Source organism: Pungitius pungitius, chromosome 5, assembly GCF_949316345.1.
Source record: "Pungitius pungitius chromosome 5, fPunPun2.1, whole genome shotgun sequence".
Lineage (NCBI taxonomy): Eukaryota > Metazoa > Chordata > Actinopteri > Perciformes > Gasterosteidae > Pungitius > Pungitius pungitius.
The window spans coordinates 16,430,558-16,448,805 of NC_084904.1; the positions used below are offsets into that span (position 1 = coordinate 16,430,558).

At 46.5% G+C, this 18,248-nt stretch overlaps 1 protein-coding gene across 9 annotated transcripts in view; it reads left to right on the forward strand.

Moving 5' to 3' along the window:
* pbx3b (pre-B-cell leukemia homeobox 3b) overlaps positions 1 to 18,248 on the forward strand; it is a 54,206-nt gene that overhangs the window by 27,185 nt on the left and 8,773 nt on the right. For 5 of the 9 annotated variants that reach the window (XM_062562429.1, XM_037482542.2, XM_062562430.1 and 2 more), the window contains exons 3-6: positions 14,455 to 14,696; positions 15,596 to 15,786; positions 16,720 to 16,855; positions 17,632 to 17,661. In XM_062562429.1, the coding sequence (XP_062418413.1) occupies positions 14,455 to 14,696; positions 15,596 to 15,786; positions 16,720 to 16,855; positions 17,632 to 17,661 (599 nt within the window). The remainder of the gene's footprint in view (positions 1 to 14,454; positions 14,697 to 15,595; positions 15,787 to 16,719; positions 16,856 to 17,631; positions 17,662 to 18,248) is intronic. The other 4 variants (XM_062562431.1, XM_062562432.1, XM_037482546.2 and 1 more) reach the window with 1 other exon arrangement.

An 18,248-nucleotide genomic window follows, 5' to 3' on the forward strand; every position in this document is an offset into this window, starting at 1 on the left:
CATGAGCAGGAAGCCACTGAGTGGTTGAGTAACTGTACCTGAGCAGCAGCAAGGCTCCTCACTATAGCAGGGGGAGGAGAGGAGGGAAGGGGGGGGGGGGGGGGTTCCTGCTAACGGTGACAAGGTCAGCATGTTCTACAGGCCCCGCACATACATTCCTCCGCCATAAGTAATATAAATGAGGTTGTGTTAGCCATAAACTCACAGCATGTTGCCTGGAAGCTAAAGGGTAACCGTGCTACAGCAACGCCTCAAAACCTCGTCCTGAGCAGGTCCGACTACACGGGAGTCTGCAGAATGGAAGAGCCGCCTGCTTCAATGTCTCGCATGAAGGTTTTTACAGATTTCGGCAATGTAATTTCAATTACATTCTTTGTTTTAGTCAATTTAATTTAAAATCTATGGAAATAAGCTGCTAGATGGTTTTATTTTGCTCCATGATAAATGTGGTTTATTTGCAACACACCAGCATCCGGAGACTCATCCAAATGTGTTGAGCGCACAGCTTTAAGTTGGAGGGTTTGTGTTGTTAGGGGCATTCTTGTATCTACAGTGGTGTTTACTCACATTGGCAATTAAATATTAATGCGCAAGTACTGAGAGGTTACAGTGATATGGCGCTCAGGCTTTCCAAGCACTGTCTGTATGTGAACAGTCAACATAGTGAGAGCTTCAAAGGAGCCCTCTGAAATGTTTCAGACTCTCATGGAGAAAGCTTATTACAGTTGAAATGTTTTTCTAGGAGCCCCAGATATTCTTTGTGAATGCTGGAAAATATGGTCTTTTTTTTTTTTTTTGTCTATAGCAAGAGACATGTGAACAAAGAGACAGTCAGCATTTGCAGCTTCACTTGGCGTGAGTATCCCAGTTCACAAGCGGGAACTTGTTTTTGTGAAGAAAAAAAAAAAACTGTGAAGATTCAACTTGGAGAAAAGATGCAGGATTGCACTTATCAGTTCAAGAATATATATCACATTTATTTTTCAATACACGTGTCCTGTGCGCGATGCACGGCCAATCAATTTTTTCATTATCGGAGATGTGATGTCCAAGTAGACCCAGGCTGCGAGTGCTTTCAAAATGAGCCCCGAGATAAACATCAATTGGCAATCTGCCCTTTTGGAGGCTTCTTTGTTGCCTGCAGAGCCTTCCCGATGACACCTCTGTGGATCCGCTAATGGAGGAGGACCTGTAAGGCTATCCCCTGGCCTTTGTCTGACCCCTTTGTGCAGCTGAATTCTTCAGATGTTTGCAGGATCAAGTCACTTAATCTGTAGCACAGACAGGAAAAACGAGGACAGGGAGCGCATGGAAGAGGAGGAGAAGGGGGGAGGTAGCAGACAAGCGCCTCACTCTGTCTGAGGGCAGAGCATTCAGCGCTCGGGGTAAAGAACTGCAAATGTCTGCCTGTTCTGTTTATGCACCATTGTTTCACACAGAGCTCAAAATAGGCGAGAACGGTGTAGCAGGCGAGCTCTGGCAGGCGGTGCGTTTTATTACTGCGAGACCGTAGACTTAGACATTAGTGAATATGGCTCATTAAATGGCATGGCATGTTACCATTCTGCATAATTCCTCCTGTACCGTTGTTGTAAATGAAATCCTGTTTCTGTCTCTCACTGCACTCCAGTCACTCTACAGCCATTACAGCTTCCCCATCAGACCCTGGCACTTCTTGAAAGCAGCTATCTATAATTTCAGGTCTGTGTCACACACAAAAAGCGTGCTCCACAAGCCTAATGGGACGACGTGGTTGATGTGGAAAGGATGCGGCGCAAGTAGGAGGAAATCCGAAAGGAAATGTTTGGGAATTAGGCAATGATGTATTCAGATGGCTGGAGAGAGCAGGGTGGGCAACAAATATAAATAATGTATGTGCGCAAGGCCTCCTGAACACAAGCTGGAATTTGCGGCGGCACTTTTTGTTCTCAATCACCTTGATGAAACCATTCGGAAGCAGCGGCTGTGTGTATGAGACCACTGACAAGCTGATTTTCCACCCCTGGCACGAGGCTGCTTTCTCCACTTAATGTTCTCCGATAAAGTGTAGCACAGAAGTAAACTAGAAGAGCCTCCACGCCTGACACATGTGACAGTATTTGCATCAATTATGCAGTCTACAGCTGCGGCAGGAGGGAGCGGGGGGGGGGGGGGGGGGAGAGAGGGGAGGAGATGGGAGAGAAAAGGGTTTGTGACAAGATGCAGAGGCAGAAAATGTGAATTTTCTCTTTAAATGCATTCTTTAGAAAACAACATTCAAGATCATTTACATGAAAGCGGCTGCAGCGGCGAACTCGACAAAGCAGCAACAAAGTGTGGAGCGTTTTTACACTAAACTAAAGACTTTGCCAAACGGAGTACAATATAATGGAGAGTTCTTTGTCTCCTCTGAATCCACCCTGAAGAGGAGTGGAGGAGGCAGTGAAATGAGGAGAGAGACTGTGATAGAACTAAGGAGGAGGCTTGAGTCCCATATCGCCAAAATCAACCAAATGAGTTGGGTGAGCAAGGCCAAATGCTGGACTGACACTCCCTCTAATGAGCTGCTCTAGACTACAAATCCAAACATAAGGTTTTTTTTTTTTTTGTTTAATTAGGACAGAATCCAATATTTTCTATCAAATGAATGTGCTACGTTTAAAGATTTTATTTCGGGGGTGGCTAACGACAACATTTTAGGAAATGCCAGTGAAACAACACTGGCAAATCCACGAGGTTGCGATTCCCTTAAACCCACACAGGCAGAGGGAGATGCCTGCTTATTGGCAGAAAGGAATACCTTTTTAAAACATTGTCCCAGGTTCCAGCACACATTTCATTTCACTGTGTCCAACCCTATTTCACATCCTAGTTGAGCACACTTACAAATCTGCTGTGCCATGGTTTCTAACCTCTCATGTGAATCCACACACACACACACAGAGACACATCACCAGACCTGTCACTGCCTTTTATCCGTCGTCAACCTTCAGCTGTATGGTTTATCCGTAGTGACACTATAGCAAAGTGCTTGACTGCTTTTTGCCAACAGACTGCAACACTTTAACTGTACTTAGTCATGCATCATTATGGCAGACTCAAAGCGGTGTGTCTGGGAACGCCTGCAGATGGTGGAGGCTGAACCATTTGGAAAGGAAGCCTCTGTGACAATGATGCTTATTGCATGAGTAAGTGTGTATGGACACAGGGGTGTATCTGCTGAATAGAAGAATGGGGGGGGGGGAAGGGTCACCGCTGCTAATTCAACGGGCTCGTGTAAACATTCTCAGTGCAGTGTGTGTTTGGTAGATATGAAATCAACACGTGAGTCTTTGTTGGAAGGATCCTTTTATGTGCGTATTGATCAGTCATTGTTTACTCCAATCGATGCCGACTTTGTGAAATGCACCTTCCTCTCTGTTCTCCGAAGAGATTTAACCCTCGCCACTTTGCGTTTCACCACTTTGTTCTGCTCTTCAAACCTTCCTTCAGCTGAAAATATGATAGCATTACTGTCACTTGTCACTTTCTCTTTATTTCAGCAGATGACAAAGCTTTTATTCAGTATTCTGCACTTCACACGGGTATTTCCGAAAAGATCTCTTCTGCTATTGAAAGATAAACGTTAACTTCATTCAATGGAAATATCATTCAAGGTTCATTCAAATCCTGACTTCTTTATTCTTTAAGGAAATGAAGAAACCATTAACGAAATATTCACTCACGGAGAAAGAGAATCTTATCTTTATTCTGCATGACCGTGCAGAGCCGTATTCCTTTTGACATCATTATGTTAAACCAATTTCTCTTTCATATCATTTCCGCCGTGCTGCATTACCACATCTATACACTTGCTATTCTTTAATACAAAGTAGGTGGCCTAGAGGAAAATACATGCATTCGTTCCCCATGACATAAAATATGCGTATAGGTGCCTCATTTCATCTCCAATGTGTGTAATTCCTTTTTTTTTAATTCCCCATTGCCTAAAGTCACTCTTTAATATTTAATTGAATAACTTTTGAATCTGTTTTTATGCAATGATGAAGTAATAGTCAGCTGTCAGAAAAATGATTGAATTATGCAATGGCATTGAAGTGAGTCATAGGTTGTTGGCTTCATTATTTGTTTTGCTTGAGCTATAACACGAGCCTGAGGGAAAGAATATCCTTTCACACTCAAATTTGTCGTCCATCTTTGTTCCCGCGTCCCCCCCGTGTGTGGGGGACATGAGGCAAAGCTATGCACAACATTCATCATTCATACATTGTTTACTACTTCTTTTTTTTTTTTTAAATACCACAGCCAGTTGGTGGTATTTAAAAGACAGCGTATCCATACCACCTGCTGCTTTTCCAGAGCCCTTAACTTATTAGAGGGAAGCACGGAGCAATGATGATTACACCCAGTCTTTTATTAGCTCCTGTGATCTCTAATGATCCGAGGATATCCATCAAGCAAGCTAAAAAAATCAGCATGAACGTCTCGTGAAAAAAGCCGCCCGACAGATGGTCGCAGCGCACTCAAGGTCGAACGCCGGCGACCTTTTGCCCCGGCGCCAGGTCACCGCAACAGAATCGGTGCGGAGAGCAAAAACAAATAGACAACGGAGCAACTTAAATAAATGTCGCAGCAGATGAGTGATCGGCTCTTTCTGCTAACTCTGTAGCACCACCTCTGGCGGCTTCTCGGGCAATCTGGCCATGTTGGGCCCCCCACTGTGGAACTGCACGCCACCGGGAGTTCTGGTAGCCGGTTCCCCCCCCTCCCTCCCCCCCATAGCCCCCGGCTGCCTCTACCTTTGGTGTGCTACTCAAGGTTAAAGGCATCCCAGTTGGCCGTTGTGTTGTGCTCGGGATCGGATGACTTTTTTTTAATTTTATTTTTTGACACTATCTGCACTGAAGAGAACTGTGAGCCACTTTTGAGCGTTACAATGTAGATCCTAGTTCACTATTCCACAGCGGACCTTTTAAACCCTCACGCTGCTGTAATACCGCGAGCAGAGTAGCAGGGGTAAGTGATTTGAACCGTTTTACTGTGAGGATCTTCCGTTTGCCATACACCTGCAGCTTTTTGCTGACATTTATTTTGAAATCACTCTGAGCACACAATGCTGGGGGGGGGGGGGCGGGGGGAGTGCCTGCTGAGCTCTACAGAGAATATACCTCTGACCCACACCGACGAACGGGAGATTTATAAAATCCACATGTTTAATACATTTCATTTTGTCCGAGGGATTTGTATTGCTTACCGCAGTATTTTAGGGTTGAAACACTCTGTGTAGTCACAGCTTGTAATGTCTGAGGAGAATAAACCCCGTCTGCTTCTGGCTGCTGAAGATTTGTTTTGTGGAACCTCCTTTTGCCTTTTGCAACACATCGGCCACGGGCTTTCTGAGATACCGCATTTTATTGTGCTGAGGTGTTAGGCGTACACACCCTTAATCTTTAATGCATAATCCCTCGAAAATCCGCAACATAAATGAAAAAGATAACCCTCATATCAGCGTGGTGACGGACAAAAAGATAGATAGCTAGGTAATTTAATAAAGGATTGACGCCTGCTCTGGTGTGACCTCTGTGTAGTCATTGCCATCCCTGGGAGTGTAACGACAGAATGTACCACGTGGATTAAAGCGCCGGCGAGGTTCGTCTCTGAAATATTTGCCTTTTGGAAAGTGTTGACACAGTATGGGAAGAAAGAAGCAGAACCACAGGTGCACTTTCCCTGCTGTAATCAGGTAGCAGTGATCCCGGCAACGTGTTTGCTTACGTAATGGCGAGTCATTGGCTTCCCATTTGGAGCGCTCTCACGCAGCAGGATCAGTGTTCCTTTTCTGTCGGGACAGACACGACAAGAAAGACAAAAAAGGTGCCCGATGTGGTCACTCGCTGCCGCGGGAAGCGGCGACGTTTTTTTTTTTTTTTTCGCGGCTGACCACAACCGGTCGTAAATACTCCTCCCCAGAGAAGGCTTGTTTTACATCAAAAGTGCACGTGAGCGTAATGTTGACAGATATAGCTCGTGACGAGTGATAGTCAGAATGTATGAGCGCCCATTATGCTGCTGTCAACCTCTGGTGCCAGGCTGAAAATAAGCAGTTCACCTCTGCTTTCATTCAGGAGAGTGCGGCAGACAGCAGCGGGCTTCACCGCTGTATTTATTGACTTGTTTTACTAGCCTGAAACAGGGTGATTTTATACAGGCCTGCTCAGTCTTAAGACTCTCCAGACATTTACATTATTCCTGACTGAGTTACACACACGGATAAAGAAGCACGTCCACAGGCCTGGTTAGATAAATGCTCCCTTTCCACCTCCCTTTCTCTCCGGCATTCATACACACTAATGCACCATTTTATTACCCCACCATTTTAGATATTGTTACACAGTACTTTTCTTCCATTAGTGCTCTATATTCCCAACATTGAATCATCTCTGGTAGTGCAAGTGTTTGCATTCTCTCTATATTTTCAGAGTGTATAAAAAGCTAGCATGTACATTTCAATACTGCTTAAAATATATATATGTTTATGCAGAAGATGATCCAGTTGTGGAAAAGCATAGATTTCAGGAGGCTCTAAAAATCCTCTTTCGCTGACTAATCTTCACGACTGCAGAGGAAGATAATGAATGCCAGCACCAGAGTCGCAGCCAACACCATGATCCCCCCACCCAGCCTAAACCTCCAGCAGCATTTAGATGATATTTCATTTTAGAATAAACCTCTTTTCTATCCCACTGTGAAGATATTGAACTCTTTCACACAGATGTCATCTTAACCAAAGCTTATTAAAAAGATGGACATCAAAGTTGTTGGTGCCCATTTATCTTATAGCACTCTAATTGGCCACCACAGGCAAGAGCACAACTAACTCCAAAATAGGAGGCGGCGAGTGGTTGGACTGAAGAAGAGGATGTGCAAAGATCCACTGCCAATAAATCCTCTAGAATGAAAGCAGGGCTTTTCTGGGGGGGGGGGGGGGCATGGAATTTTACAAATACATCACGAAATGTGATACGCTGAATTAACACTTAAGACCACCGAGTTCGCTCTCTCTGTTCCGGGGAGTTTTTGTGACCAATGTGTGCATGACATGAGGCAATACACTCTGAAAAGGTCACACAGAGCCAAAGCCATGACTAAAATAACATTTCATTTCGCCCACTTCACATCGTGCACGCCGTTGTCTCAACTAAACAATGGAGTTGATTTCTTTCACTGACACTCCATCAAATTCCACACAAACCGGCCTGAGGTGAATAATGTATTATGTTTTCCACTCAAGTGGGCAATAAATACACAAACAAAGTCATTAATTGCCCACATACAGTAACCAAATGCCATCAAGAGCCCGTGCTCTCATTAACCTGGCACCTAATTATGTGCCTCCAGTCTGAGGCCTGACAAGCCCCACCGTCTGAACCCTCAGCTCGGCTGCGTTGCGTCGTGTCAGCGCTCGCCAGCCGCAGCCGAGGCACCATTAGGAACCCGAGAAGACAAAAGCTCCTTGCAGCAGAGGTTCCCTCTGCACGCGCCGCCGCAATGTTCCTCCTGTTAATGCCTTCCCTTCCAATTAAATCTGCAACTGTTAATTATTGTAATTATGAGAGTGAGTTCCCCCTCCCCCCCTTTACTTCCCTCTCCTCCCCTGCCGGTGTGCAGAGACGCTACGGGAGCTGTTTTGTTGCTTCAGCGGCGCCTCGTCTCTGCTCCAGTGAAGCCCTAGCAGGGAATTGGATGCGGAGGGGGACTTGGTACACATGACAGGGGTGACGTGAGGGAGATTGCACGGTTCATCTTGGATAACTGGGTGAGCTAGTCACAGCTTATAGCCCCGCCTCCAGTCTAACTCATTAAATGGTGTGTAAAGTACATGCTGGGAATAATTAGCACCAAATAACCTTCTTTTTGCTACGTTGTTCGCGGGGTATTGCACCTAACAACAACCACAAGAAAAAAAAGTTCTACAGCAAGGAAACTGGGGGAAATTACTTTCTTTCAGCAATCATTCATTTGCTTCGAAACCTCCCAGTTATTTCTCTCCTTTCTTATGGTAATAAGAGACTCTAGTTGTTTTGTTTTGTTTAGATACACTTGCGATGGATCCGAAGTGATGTGTTGAGTATAAGGGGAGCTGAAAAAGAGTGGATGGCGGGCCGGCTGCCTGCTAAGTCTCTGCGTGTCTCAACATCCTCTTTGGCCTGCTTCTGTCACAAGCTGTTGTTTGGCCCGGACCTGATCTGCACAGCCATTCCTTGCACTGCGCTCTGCAGACGTAGCAGTAACCTGCAACATCAGGCCGGGGATGCTTGCGGAATCAGCTCGAAGACACTGGAGGTGGATGTGTTTTCGTGAGCTTCAGCGAGAGACGCTCCGAGAATCTGCACGTCAAAGCTCAGCCTCGTTCAAGCGTAACCTCGGTTCGCCTCGTAGCGGAATTCCTTACACGCTAGCAGTGCTAGCAAAGAATCCCGGCTTTACAATTTGGAGCTGGATTCTCGTCTATAAAAGACACTGAAGTAAAGAGCAGCTCCTTCCGCTTCAGGCAGTGCAGCCTTTTTGTGGATACACTGCGAAATCTAAATGATGGACTGTCAACTCTCTTGAAGAAATGCCACTGCAAAGAATAATCTCTCTGGCAGTAGATCATGGTTGGCTGTATGCTACCAATGCCTTTTCTTTGTTTATGTGAGTATGAAGCCTTCACACGCACACAAAATGCTTCGAGCCTAATCCTTTCTTTGGGAGCATACAGTGAAATATATGGAATTAATAACGTGAAAAGGGATTTTTTTTTTCTTTTTTACCTCCTAGCCTTTAAAAATAATGCATGCTGGCCTTGGTGTCTGGGTGAAGTTGTGCCTGGTTATCGGTGTGTACAAGACCTGCTGTGTGACCTGGTTTCATGCAATCTCCATCTTCTAATTAGGAGGCTGCAGAAAGGCTGGAACGAGAGGAGGAGTGATTAGTTGCCTTTGGGTATTTCATAAGTGGCTTTCAGTGCCACATTTGCATTATTTGCTTGGGGTCTGAATAACAAATCAGCCTACCTTTGCAGCAAATTGAGGCTAGCAGCTAAATATAAAATTAAACTGAAGAAAAAGAAATAAGCACAACACGTTATCACAATAGGGGATAAAATGACAAATTGAAACACAATAACTGTCTGAGACGGTGAAAGTTGGACAGAGCTCAGATATTAAATATATTAAAACTCTCCTAGTGAGCATTTTTTTCCCTCCATGTTCATCGGAGACGTCCGGCTCAATAGCGCGCGGGTGTCTCGGTGATTGCGGCTCATTCTGTGACTAACAGGCCATGCGAACCATGCGGGCCCTATGTTGGTGCCCCATGCCGTATGTGTCCTATAGGGTCAGTCAGCGTGCTGATCTGTAGCGGAGGTCCCGTCCACTCACTTGGCCGGGCCTCCCCTACCGCTGCGTGCGTGCCGCCACCGCCAGGCCTGGTCAGCCATCACTGCACCACTTGGCCGTTTGCCCACATCGAGTCGTGGAGGGCGGGAAACAAAGCACGTCCACGTATGAAACACACACACACACACACACATACATGTGCGCGCAGCGAGTGACAGTCGCTCTAGTTTACCCAGCGTGCCCTCCCTCACTCCTTACACCCCCCCCCCCCCCCCCCCCCCTCTATTCTGTCATGTTGTGTGTCGCTTCCCACAAATGTCAGTGCCACCGTGGGACAGTGATTAATTTTGGTCTGCTTGGCAAAATGTCTTCAAGATGTTTGTTTTTAGGGATGTCTTTTTTTTTTTCCCCAACCCCCGTCCCTGCGTGTCTTTTAGTCGCGGGTGGCAAACCCCCCCCCCGCCCTCCCCACCCCCTACTGTGACAGCCTCCTCTCGTGGAGGCGGAGTTGGTGAAGGTGGTGGGTGGGCTCACCATTATCGACGAGGGACAACAGGCTACCTCAACCTGAAAGAGATCTTCTTCTTTTTCCGACCAAAGACACCTTGCAGCGTTGTCCGCTCAGTGCGCGTGCCGCTGGGGTCCGGATTGGGCGAAGTCTTGACCCAGCACCAGGGGGGGGGGGGCCTCAAACGCTTCCCTGTCAGCGCGGCTGATTAGCTTATCACTCACCACGCAGGGAGGAAATGCATCATCATTCCAGACAGGGGTTTCCCCAGTTCAGGGCCTCGTTCCCTGCCTCCTTTTTCACTCTGGGCTTAATCACCAGACGCTCTGTGTTTCCGGGCCTCGCGTCTGCGGCCGATGCTTATGTGGAAGCCGGATGAGCCGTCCTCTCGGACAATTCTTTTCAAGCCACTCGACAAAGAAAGTGAAACCCAGAGTGGCAAATGCGCTTTGGCTTCCCCCCACAGTGCGGCATCAGGTATGCTAATTACTCTGCCGTTAACATTGGGAATAGTTAATGTGTATTAATGTGTTAATGGCATGTTAATTACTGTACATGCTAGTGAGAGCCCTCAGGCATTCTCTCAGATTCTTTGTGCCATGTGGATGTAGGCCAAGCGACTAAAAAAAAAAAGACTCTTAAGAACATCAATGAAAGAGGATCCTTATGTTTCATTTGTCAGAACAAAAGATTTTCAATGGTAATTTGACCGAGCGCCCCCCCGCTTCTGGAGCTGAAAGTCACTGATCCAGGCGCCACGACAAAAGGAGATGATATGAAGTCAAGGGAGATGTGCAGCGCGGCTGTAGTGACACTGGCCTCTCTGTGAAATGGATACTGTGAGCCCTGTGTAGTCTCCAGTGTGTTGCTCTGGCAGCGGGGTTTTAATAACACGCTGGATTAAAAGCCTTGGGTCCACAGTTGAACCTCACCTTGGCCGGGCCTCGGTAACCGGGTAGATGCCGCGGCCCCCTCCTCCGGACCCACCTCTCTGCTCGCAGCGCCTACTCTGCCACTTTAAGGGAGATGACCTTTGCAAATATTGACATAAAATAAATTCTGTTTCGATTAGTTAGCTTTGGGAGACATTTGCGGATCAATGCAATTAGATGAGCGGGGTGTTGATACGGGGCCGCAGCCGTTCACTGGAGGCACCGGGTGGGAGAGGGGCTGCACCGGGTCAGGGTTACATGTAATGAACAGGACGACATTTTTGCGTCTCAAAAACAAACAAATCTTTATCTGCAAGAAGCGCTGCTCTTGCAGCGTACGGTCTGGCATCTGAGTGCATTGCATGAGGTGGAGGAGCCCAGAGCCAGAGCCCCTCTCTCTTCAGCAGGCCACATTAACCCAGCAGGGCTCTGCCTTTATGGCTCTCCCGCTCACACTTCAGTGATGAGAGTAAACAAGCAGCGGGCCAAAGGTCAGCTAAGCTCACAGAATAAAAGAGGGCACAGGGGGGGGAAAGAGGTGGGAGGAAAGGAGAGCGCCCCGAGGCAGTGCTCAGATCACTGTCAGGGCTTCAAGCAGGGAATGATGTACGAGACAACAGCCCAGAACCGGAAATGATTATAAACCGAGAACAGGGGAGAGTGTATGAGAGAAAGGAGCTGCATTGTCTTTATCTGTCAAATTTGTTACTTCCTCGTATCCGATACGGAGGGTGAAATCTGTAAGAAATGAAAAGAAGAACCACCCTTGACTGATAGGGATGGATTAATCACAGTGCCGCCTTTTGTCTCAGCCACAGAGGAGAAATGAGGAACAATCATATAGGCAAGTGCTTATTCCCCAGCTACTCCACCTGTATTGTTGAATGACAAATGAGGCAGATTAAGGACATGTTGCATTATTACAACCATTTCCATTTATTTTTTTTCCTCCTCCTTTCTTTTACATCATTAGATCCGTTCTGGTAATTAAGTGAGCCGGCATCATGAGAGTTGTGCGAAATAACCAGACCACATATAGATTTTTCATTCTTAAGTTCCAATTGCTCGCAGGCTTTACCAAGGTGACACGACTCCCGCGCTTTCTCTCTGCACTTGCACGAGATTAATCCCACTTTGACTGTGGAGGTGGATTAGAGCTAAAACTCTGGTGCCCAAACTTGTTTTAATACCCATATCATCAGACAAAAACAGGATAAAGATTTGAGAAGGCAAGCTGCATTGCAGTGCTAGAATGTGACTGTGGCTTTGCGAGTTACAGTACAGATTTGTCAACCACACAGCAAATTAAAGATACTATCTCGCTTGAGACTGTTTTGTGGATGTCGCGTGACGGTGCCAAGCTTAGACATTAAATCCACAATCTTCAACCCATTAAACTAGGGTGCACAGTGCGATACATTGCACCTGTTTTTTAAATGATCTTTTTTCTTCTGTAGGCTATGTTTGCTTAAGACACATCATCCCTCCCAACATGGGAGTTAGGAATGGTCAGCTGGAGCTGCTCTGGCTCAAATACACCCAAGTGGACTCCTGCTGCTCAGGGCAGCACAGTAATCATTTTTATCCCGCTGATTTCCCAAATAGAAATGGACATGTATGATAAAAATGTCACGGCCACTCGGCATGTCAGTGGACCAACAGGATTACGTGTCACTTTCTTAGGTCTCGCTCTGTTTTCCTCTCCCGTGAATGGCCGCATTATTGCACACGGGAACTTTGAGGTAATATATGGTAAGAGACTAGTAGCTCTTTATGGCCCGTGATTATTTAGAATGAAACCGGTGATTTATGCCCATCTTGCTGAAAAGCCCTGTAAATTCCCTCAGCTGCATTTCCCCTGGATATGGAGTGACTGGAGTGAAAGTGACACCTGGGTTTGGTGTGGAAATGTACGCCGTGTCCCAGAGTTATATTTAATATACCTGACACGAAAAACATGCCTACCTACTTACCAGCACGCGCAGCACAAAAGGAGAGTGCAGCCTGCTGAGCTTCCTCTGAATCAGAGAGTGGGAGGAAATACTGAATTAGGAAAATATTAGTACTCTGGTGGAGTCAGAGGAACCACCAGCTATTAGAGCACGTTGAGAGATGCAACTCGCCACCTGGTCAGTCAACATTCAAATCATGTGTCATTTTGTTTTCATGCTGCACAAACTGGAATGGAAACAGTCGAGCCTGTCCAGAATGAGAGCTTTGGCTGGAGTTGCGCAGATGCACTGTGATGCGGATGAGGGTTAGTGGACCAGCGGCATATTGTCCACATGGATGGCTTGGCTCTGCAAGCCTGATGGAGCCTCGTCCAGCATCTCAATGTCTCCAACACAAATGGCCACATTCATCCACTCCTCTCACACCATTAGACCGAAAAGACTTTAAAGCCAGCCGATCCATAAATAGAGGCAAATTAGTTTTTTTTGTTTTTTTTTTGTTTTGTTTGATTTTTCGGTGGCACCGCAGTCGAACCAAACACCAGCCGAGGCGAAAACACTGTGAGGGGGGTTGCTAAAATATGATTAGTTTTCTTATTTGTTTTTATTGAAGAAGGTGTTTTAGAAGGAAGGATTTTTCTTTCCGGCGTGTTCTCCTGTGGCTGGCGTGCAGGGTCAGTCGGTCAGCGCGTGTGGAGAGGTTTTTCCTCTGATTGCACGCCTACTGGCTGACACAAAAGAGCCACTAATCTCCTTATTTAGAATCCACTGGCCAGCCATATCTTAATGAAGCCGTAATGAGCTGTTAAAAATCCTTGAATTGCAGGAGGGATTATTGAATTGAAACAACTCTGGTAATCATAACTATCGAGTAGCCACTCAGTATTTACTGCCCATTGAGCCACATTTGTATCCACTTATTAGAGTGGATTGCTTCAGCTTGTTTTTGTTGTAATTCCGACCCGCGGTGCCTTTTTTTGGGTTTTGTTTGTTCTCTGTGAAGCCTGGCATTGTGGGTACATTGCCAATGCATCAAGGTGAGCATGTACGCTATCTGCTGGGTGATTACAACTTGCTGACAGACCGGCGAGACAGAAAAAACGGAGGAAATAAGCAGCGAGGTCTGAGAGCGAAAACAGAATTCATGAATGAGCACTTTACATAAAATTGGCTCCAGCGCTCATTTTGCCGTATGTAGATTTCTACATCACCAGCACATTTTTATTACTTCTACCGAATATTGCAAAATCAGGAGGTTAAATCATACATGATTCAAACCGTATGAGCAAATCGAAATAAGGTTTGCTTTTTTTTTTTTGAGTTCCCTGTGTTCAGTGTGCCAAAGACGGAGCCACTCACCGGAGGTATAGTTTTCTGTTTAGCAGCCTTCCGCAGCGTAGAAGTGCCACTTCGCCATTGAGCATTTGTCAGTTTATGGATGTCGCTGTCATGTCAGCCTCCCCGTACACAGTGTGCAGCGCAGTGTGTAAATAAAAGAGAACAGGCGAAGACATGGGCGACAGGAACGCAGCGCACACATAACAGGCACCCAGTTCATACCTGCAGGGAGAGCATCACACTCCACACCGCACCCGATGCCGACTGTGCACGCCGAATGCTTCAATATCGCTCTCAACCGCCTCTGTTTGGGTCGGTTTCACCAGTAGTAATTCCCACGCTTCCCTGATTGTGTGTCGCCGCAGGTCTCAGCATCCGTGGTGCCCAGGAGGAGGACCCCCCGGACCCACAGCTCATGCGGTTGGACAACATGCTGCTGGCGGAGGGCGTGGCGGGGCCGGAGAAAGGCGGCGGGTCTGCCGCCGCCGCAGCCGCGGCCGCGGCCTCCGGAGGGGCGGCCGACAACTCCATTGAACATTCCGACTACAGAGCCAAACTCACCCAGATCAGACAGATCTACCACACGGAGCTGGAGAAATACGAACAGGTGGGGAGACGTTCGCTTAGAGCCTCCCAAATGTACCACCTCCAAGAAAATGAGACCAACATCAACGTTGTTCTTGTCTTTTTTTTTACCATTTGAAGGGTTTGAATAACTACGTGACTCCCCGCAGCTATTCAACATTTCGGGTTGGCATTCAAATAGACCCATTGAGTTCAGCTCATTCCCTGCATTGCCAAGGAGAATGCATGAAATGTGCTTGGCTTGTAGCGTTTCATTCACTGTGTTGTAGCGGATTATAGAGATCCTTCGTCATCTGTGTTAAATGAAAGTATGATCAGCTCCTTGACCGCGCACTTTGAGCCTGCCATTAAACACAGGCATTACGGGCCAAAATAGAAGGTGTAAAAGTGATGGCTCAGCAAGCCAGTAAGGTAAATTAGACTAATTTACTCCGTGCTCTCGGAGAGAGGAGGTGGGTACGCGGGGGCACACAACACTTCGCCTGGAGTAAATGCATCTTTCTTAAGGGTGTTTCCAGGTTTTAATTATCTAAATGTAAATACTTAACGAATTTTGCTGAGAGTAATGAGCTAAAGTGTGCACTACGTAAATGAGTTATTCTAATTAATCATGTATGAACTACTGGTTTAACGAAAAGCTGTTTGAATTCGTTCTCCATTAGGGCCGAGCCAAATGGCAAATATGCATTTATATTCAAAGACTGCCTCACCCATTATGTCATCGAAGTAATATACCAACAACCGCACTCTGTTGAGGCTTTTTGACACAAAGAGCTTTTATTAAAAAAAAACAACAACAACACGACAAATGTACACAACTTTAGAATATCCATCAAAGAGCTTTTGATAGTTCACCGCTGTGACTTGGGACACTTACAGAGCTCTCTGCTGCACTTTGTGTGTCTCTCTGTCACTCTGCAGGCATGCAACGAATTCACTACCCATGTGATGAACCTGCTGAGGGAACAGTCTCGCACGCGGCCCATCTCTCCCAAAGAGATCGAGCGCATGGTGGGAATCATCCACCGTAAATTCAGCTCCATCCAGATGCAGCTGAAACAGAGCACCTGTGAGGCTGTCATGATCCTGCGCTCCAGATTCCTTGATGCCAGGTCAGTGGATTGTGTGGCGTTGTTGTGTGATATATAATGGGATTGTTTTGGACTGGGTGCAGAAGCTTGTTTTTCCCTTTACTTATTCTAGTGATAATCACTAGAATATGATTTTAATCATGGCCACGTTCCATGCATTATCCATTTCCACAAAAATAATGGCCCCAAACACGTTTAACAGTTGGATCTAAATTAAAAGAGGGCAGAGTCATGTGTAATGAATGGGGTGGTCATCGGCAGGTGTTGTGGATTCACTCTAATCACTCACAGTGCGGTGCGGTGTGGGCGCTGTGCAGAGAGCGGCACAAGTTGGGGCCAAACAAGCCAAGTGGAAGCACATCGGCTTGCCCACCGCCTTGGTGGAGCACAGTAAACAAGGCAAAATGAGCAAATGCTCAACAACATGATAAGTAGTGCCCTTGGGAGGGAAAGGGGACCCAGATCTAGTTAGTTTGCCTGTTTCTACTGGAGATCCCCGGGGCTATGGCACTTCAGGAACAATGCTCAACTGTGCATGCCATGATTTCTATAATGTACCGAGATGCACTCCGACTGGGCTTTGCGCTCCATCACAGAGCCCACCCATCCGCTGCACTAAACTCTACACATTACACGCTTGGACTGGGGATTGGAGACCAACAGACCAAATTAAACATTGTGCGTGTGTTGTGACTGTGCGCGTGTGTGTGTGTGTGTGTTTGGAATGTCGGGCTTATTGGGTCCGAGTCTGTACTTCTGTGTGCTGACGAGACTCTTAGAGCCGGACGCGACGGTCTGCTCCTGAGGGGCCCTCGGTGACCGTCCCTCATTATTTTCACCGTTTATGTGTGTGAGATTGATTGCTCAACTCGTGCAATGCAAACGGATGGGTTAATGCCGGTCCTGCTAATGGGCGCGCTCGGCCTTTCTCTTTGCTCTGCTCCCCACACTCAGGCGGAAAAGGAGAAACTTCAGCAAGCAGGCGACGGAAATCTTGAACGAATACTTCTACTCGCACCTCAGCAACCCGTATCCGAGTGAGGAGGCCAAAGAGGAGCTGGCGAAGAAGTGCAGCATCACAGTTTCCCAGGTGGGTAGTGCTCATCTGACAGTAGCTGGTTGGTAATCAGGGGGGGCGGCGGGTGGCTACAGCCTAGAGGGGATAGTTACCGTGGGTCACACCACCAAGACACAGTGTCCTTGGCTAACCTTGACATTGTGGCTGCCTAATGATGCTTCAGTCAAGGCCGGTCCCAGTCAGTCAGAGCAGGGCCACTGGGAGGCGAGGCCTATATCATCTTGGCCTCAATCAAAGCACTATGCTGTTCTTCCCAACGCGGGGTCCCCTGCCATTTGCCTTGCCCCCCCCCCCCCCCTCTCATTCCCATCCAGCGCGTGTGCTCTCTCTGTTGCCTGGTCAGTTGCTCAGGTCGTAAGCCGGGAAGAAAAATGACATTTTCCATTACGTTAAGAAAATGGTGTTTCAAAACACTAGATGATACCGGCTATTTATTTGTAGATTTGCTGTTCAAGGGACCTTGCAGAATTCAGTTATATTTAAGACGTTATATCTAGTAGAGGCTCCTTGTTGGGTAAACCTGAAGGCAATATCTCTCACACCTAACCCCCACATCCAAAGTGTTATTATCCTGTGCTCCCGTTTTTCTGCTATGATTGTGACTACTATCTAGATCTTTTGATGCTCTGTTGTTCTATGGTTGTCCTCATGAGACACTATATCACAGAAACATGAATCTATACAATAATCAGTGTTTTTTTCTGTGTGGGGAGGGTGTGTTGAGGGGTATATTGGGTATAGTCATGAAGAGTCAGATACTGTAAAAGCCCATTCTTTTTTGCCTTCAGGGGGTGGGAAGCACCATCACAGTATCACAGGTATGTCATAACTTCTCCTGATCCACTGTTTTCATTTTTTGTAACTCTTTCGTTTATGTATGTAATAGCATAGTTTTCACTGCACAGAACCTCCCTCCTACCACTGCTGGATCAATGCTAATGTTATCACGATTAACAGTGTTACAAGACTGAATTTACGTCTTTCTTTTTTTTTAAAGAGTAGATAAGCAGCATATACATCCTACTTTCAAGTCACACAAGAACACAGCATTTTTGATTGATTTATATTTTTTTTCAAGCTACACCCATGTTCTCACCATATTATGTGTGTACAACTGTGTCACATAAAACGTTCCTTTTTGGCTATTGTTTACCACCGTATTTATTTTTGTCGACTAATTGTGTGGTCCTTTTAGATCTTTTTCAAATTTCTGGGTGAGATTATTTGCCCCCCCCGTGATCGCTGTGTGTGCTTTTTAGCGGTTAAAGAAATGGCCACCGACCCTCACAGATGGAGCTCCACTCTGTTTTTTTCTTTTTTTTTGAGTGCCTCACAAAACAGAAAAAAAAACAGGCCACCGTTCCCATGAGAACAAATCAGTGTATGCAGAAATTAGAGGGCTTTT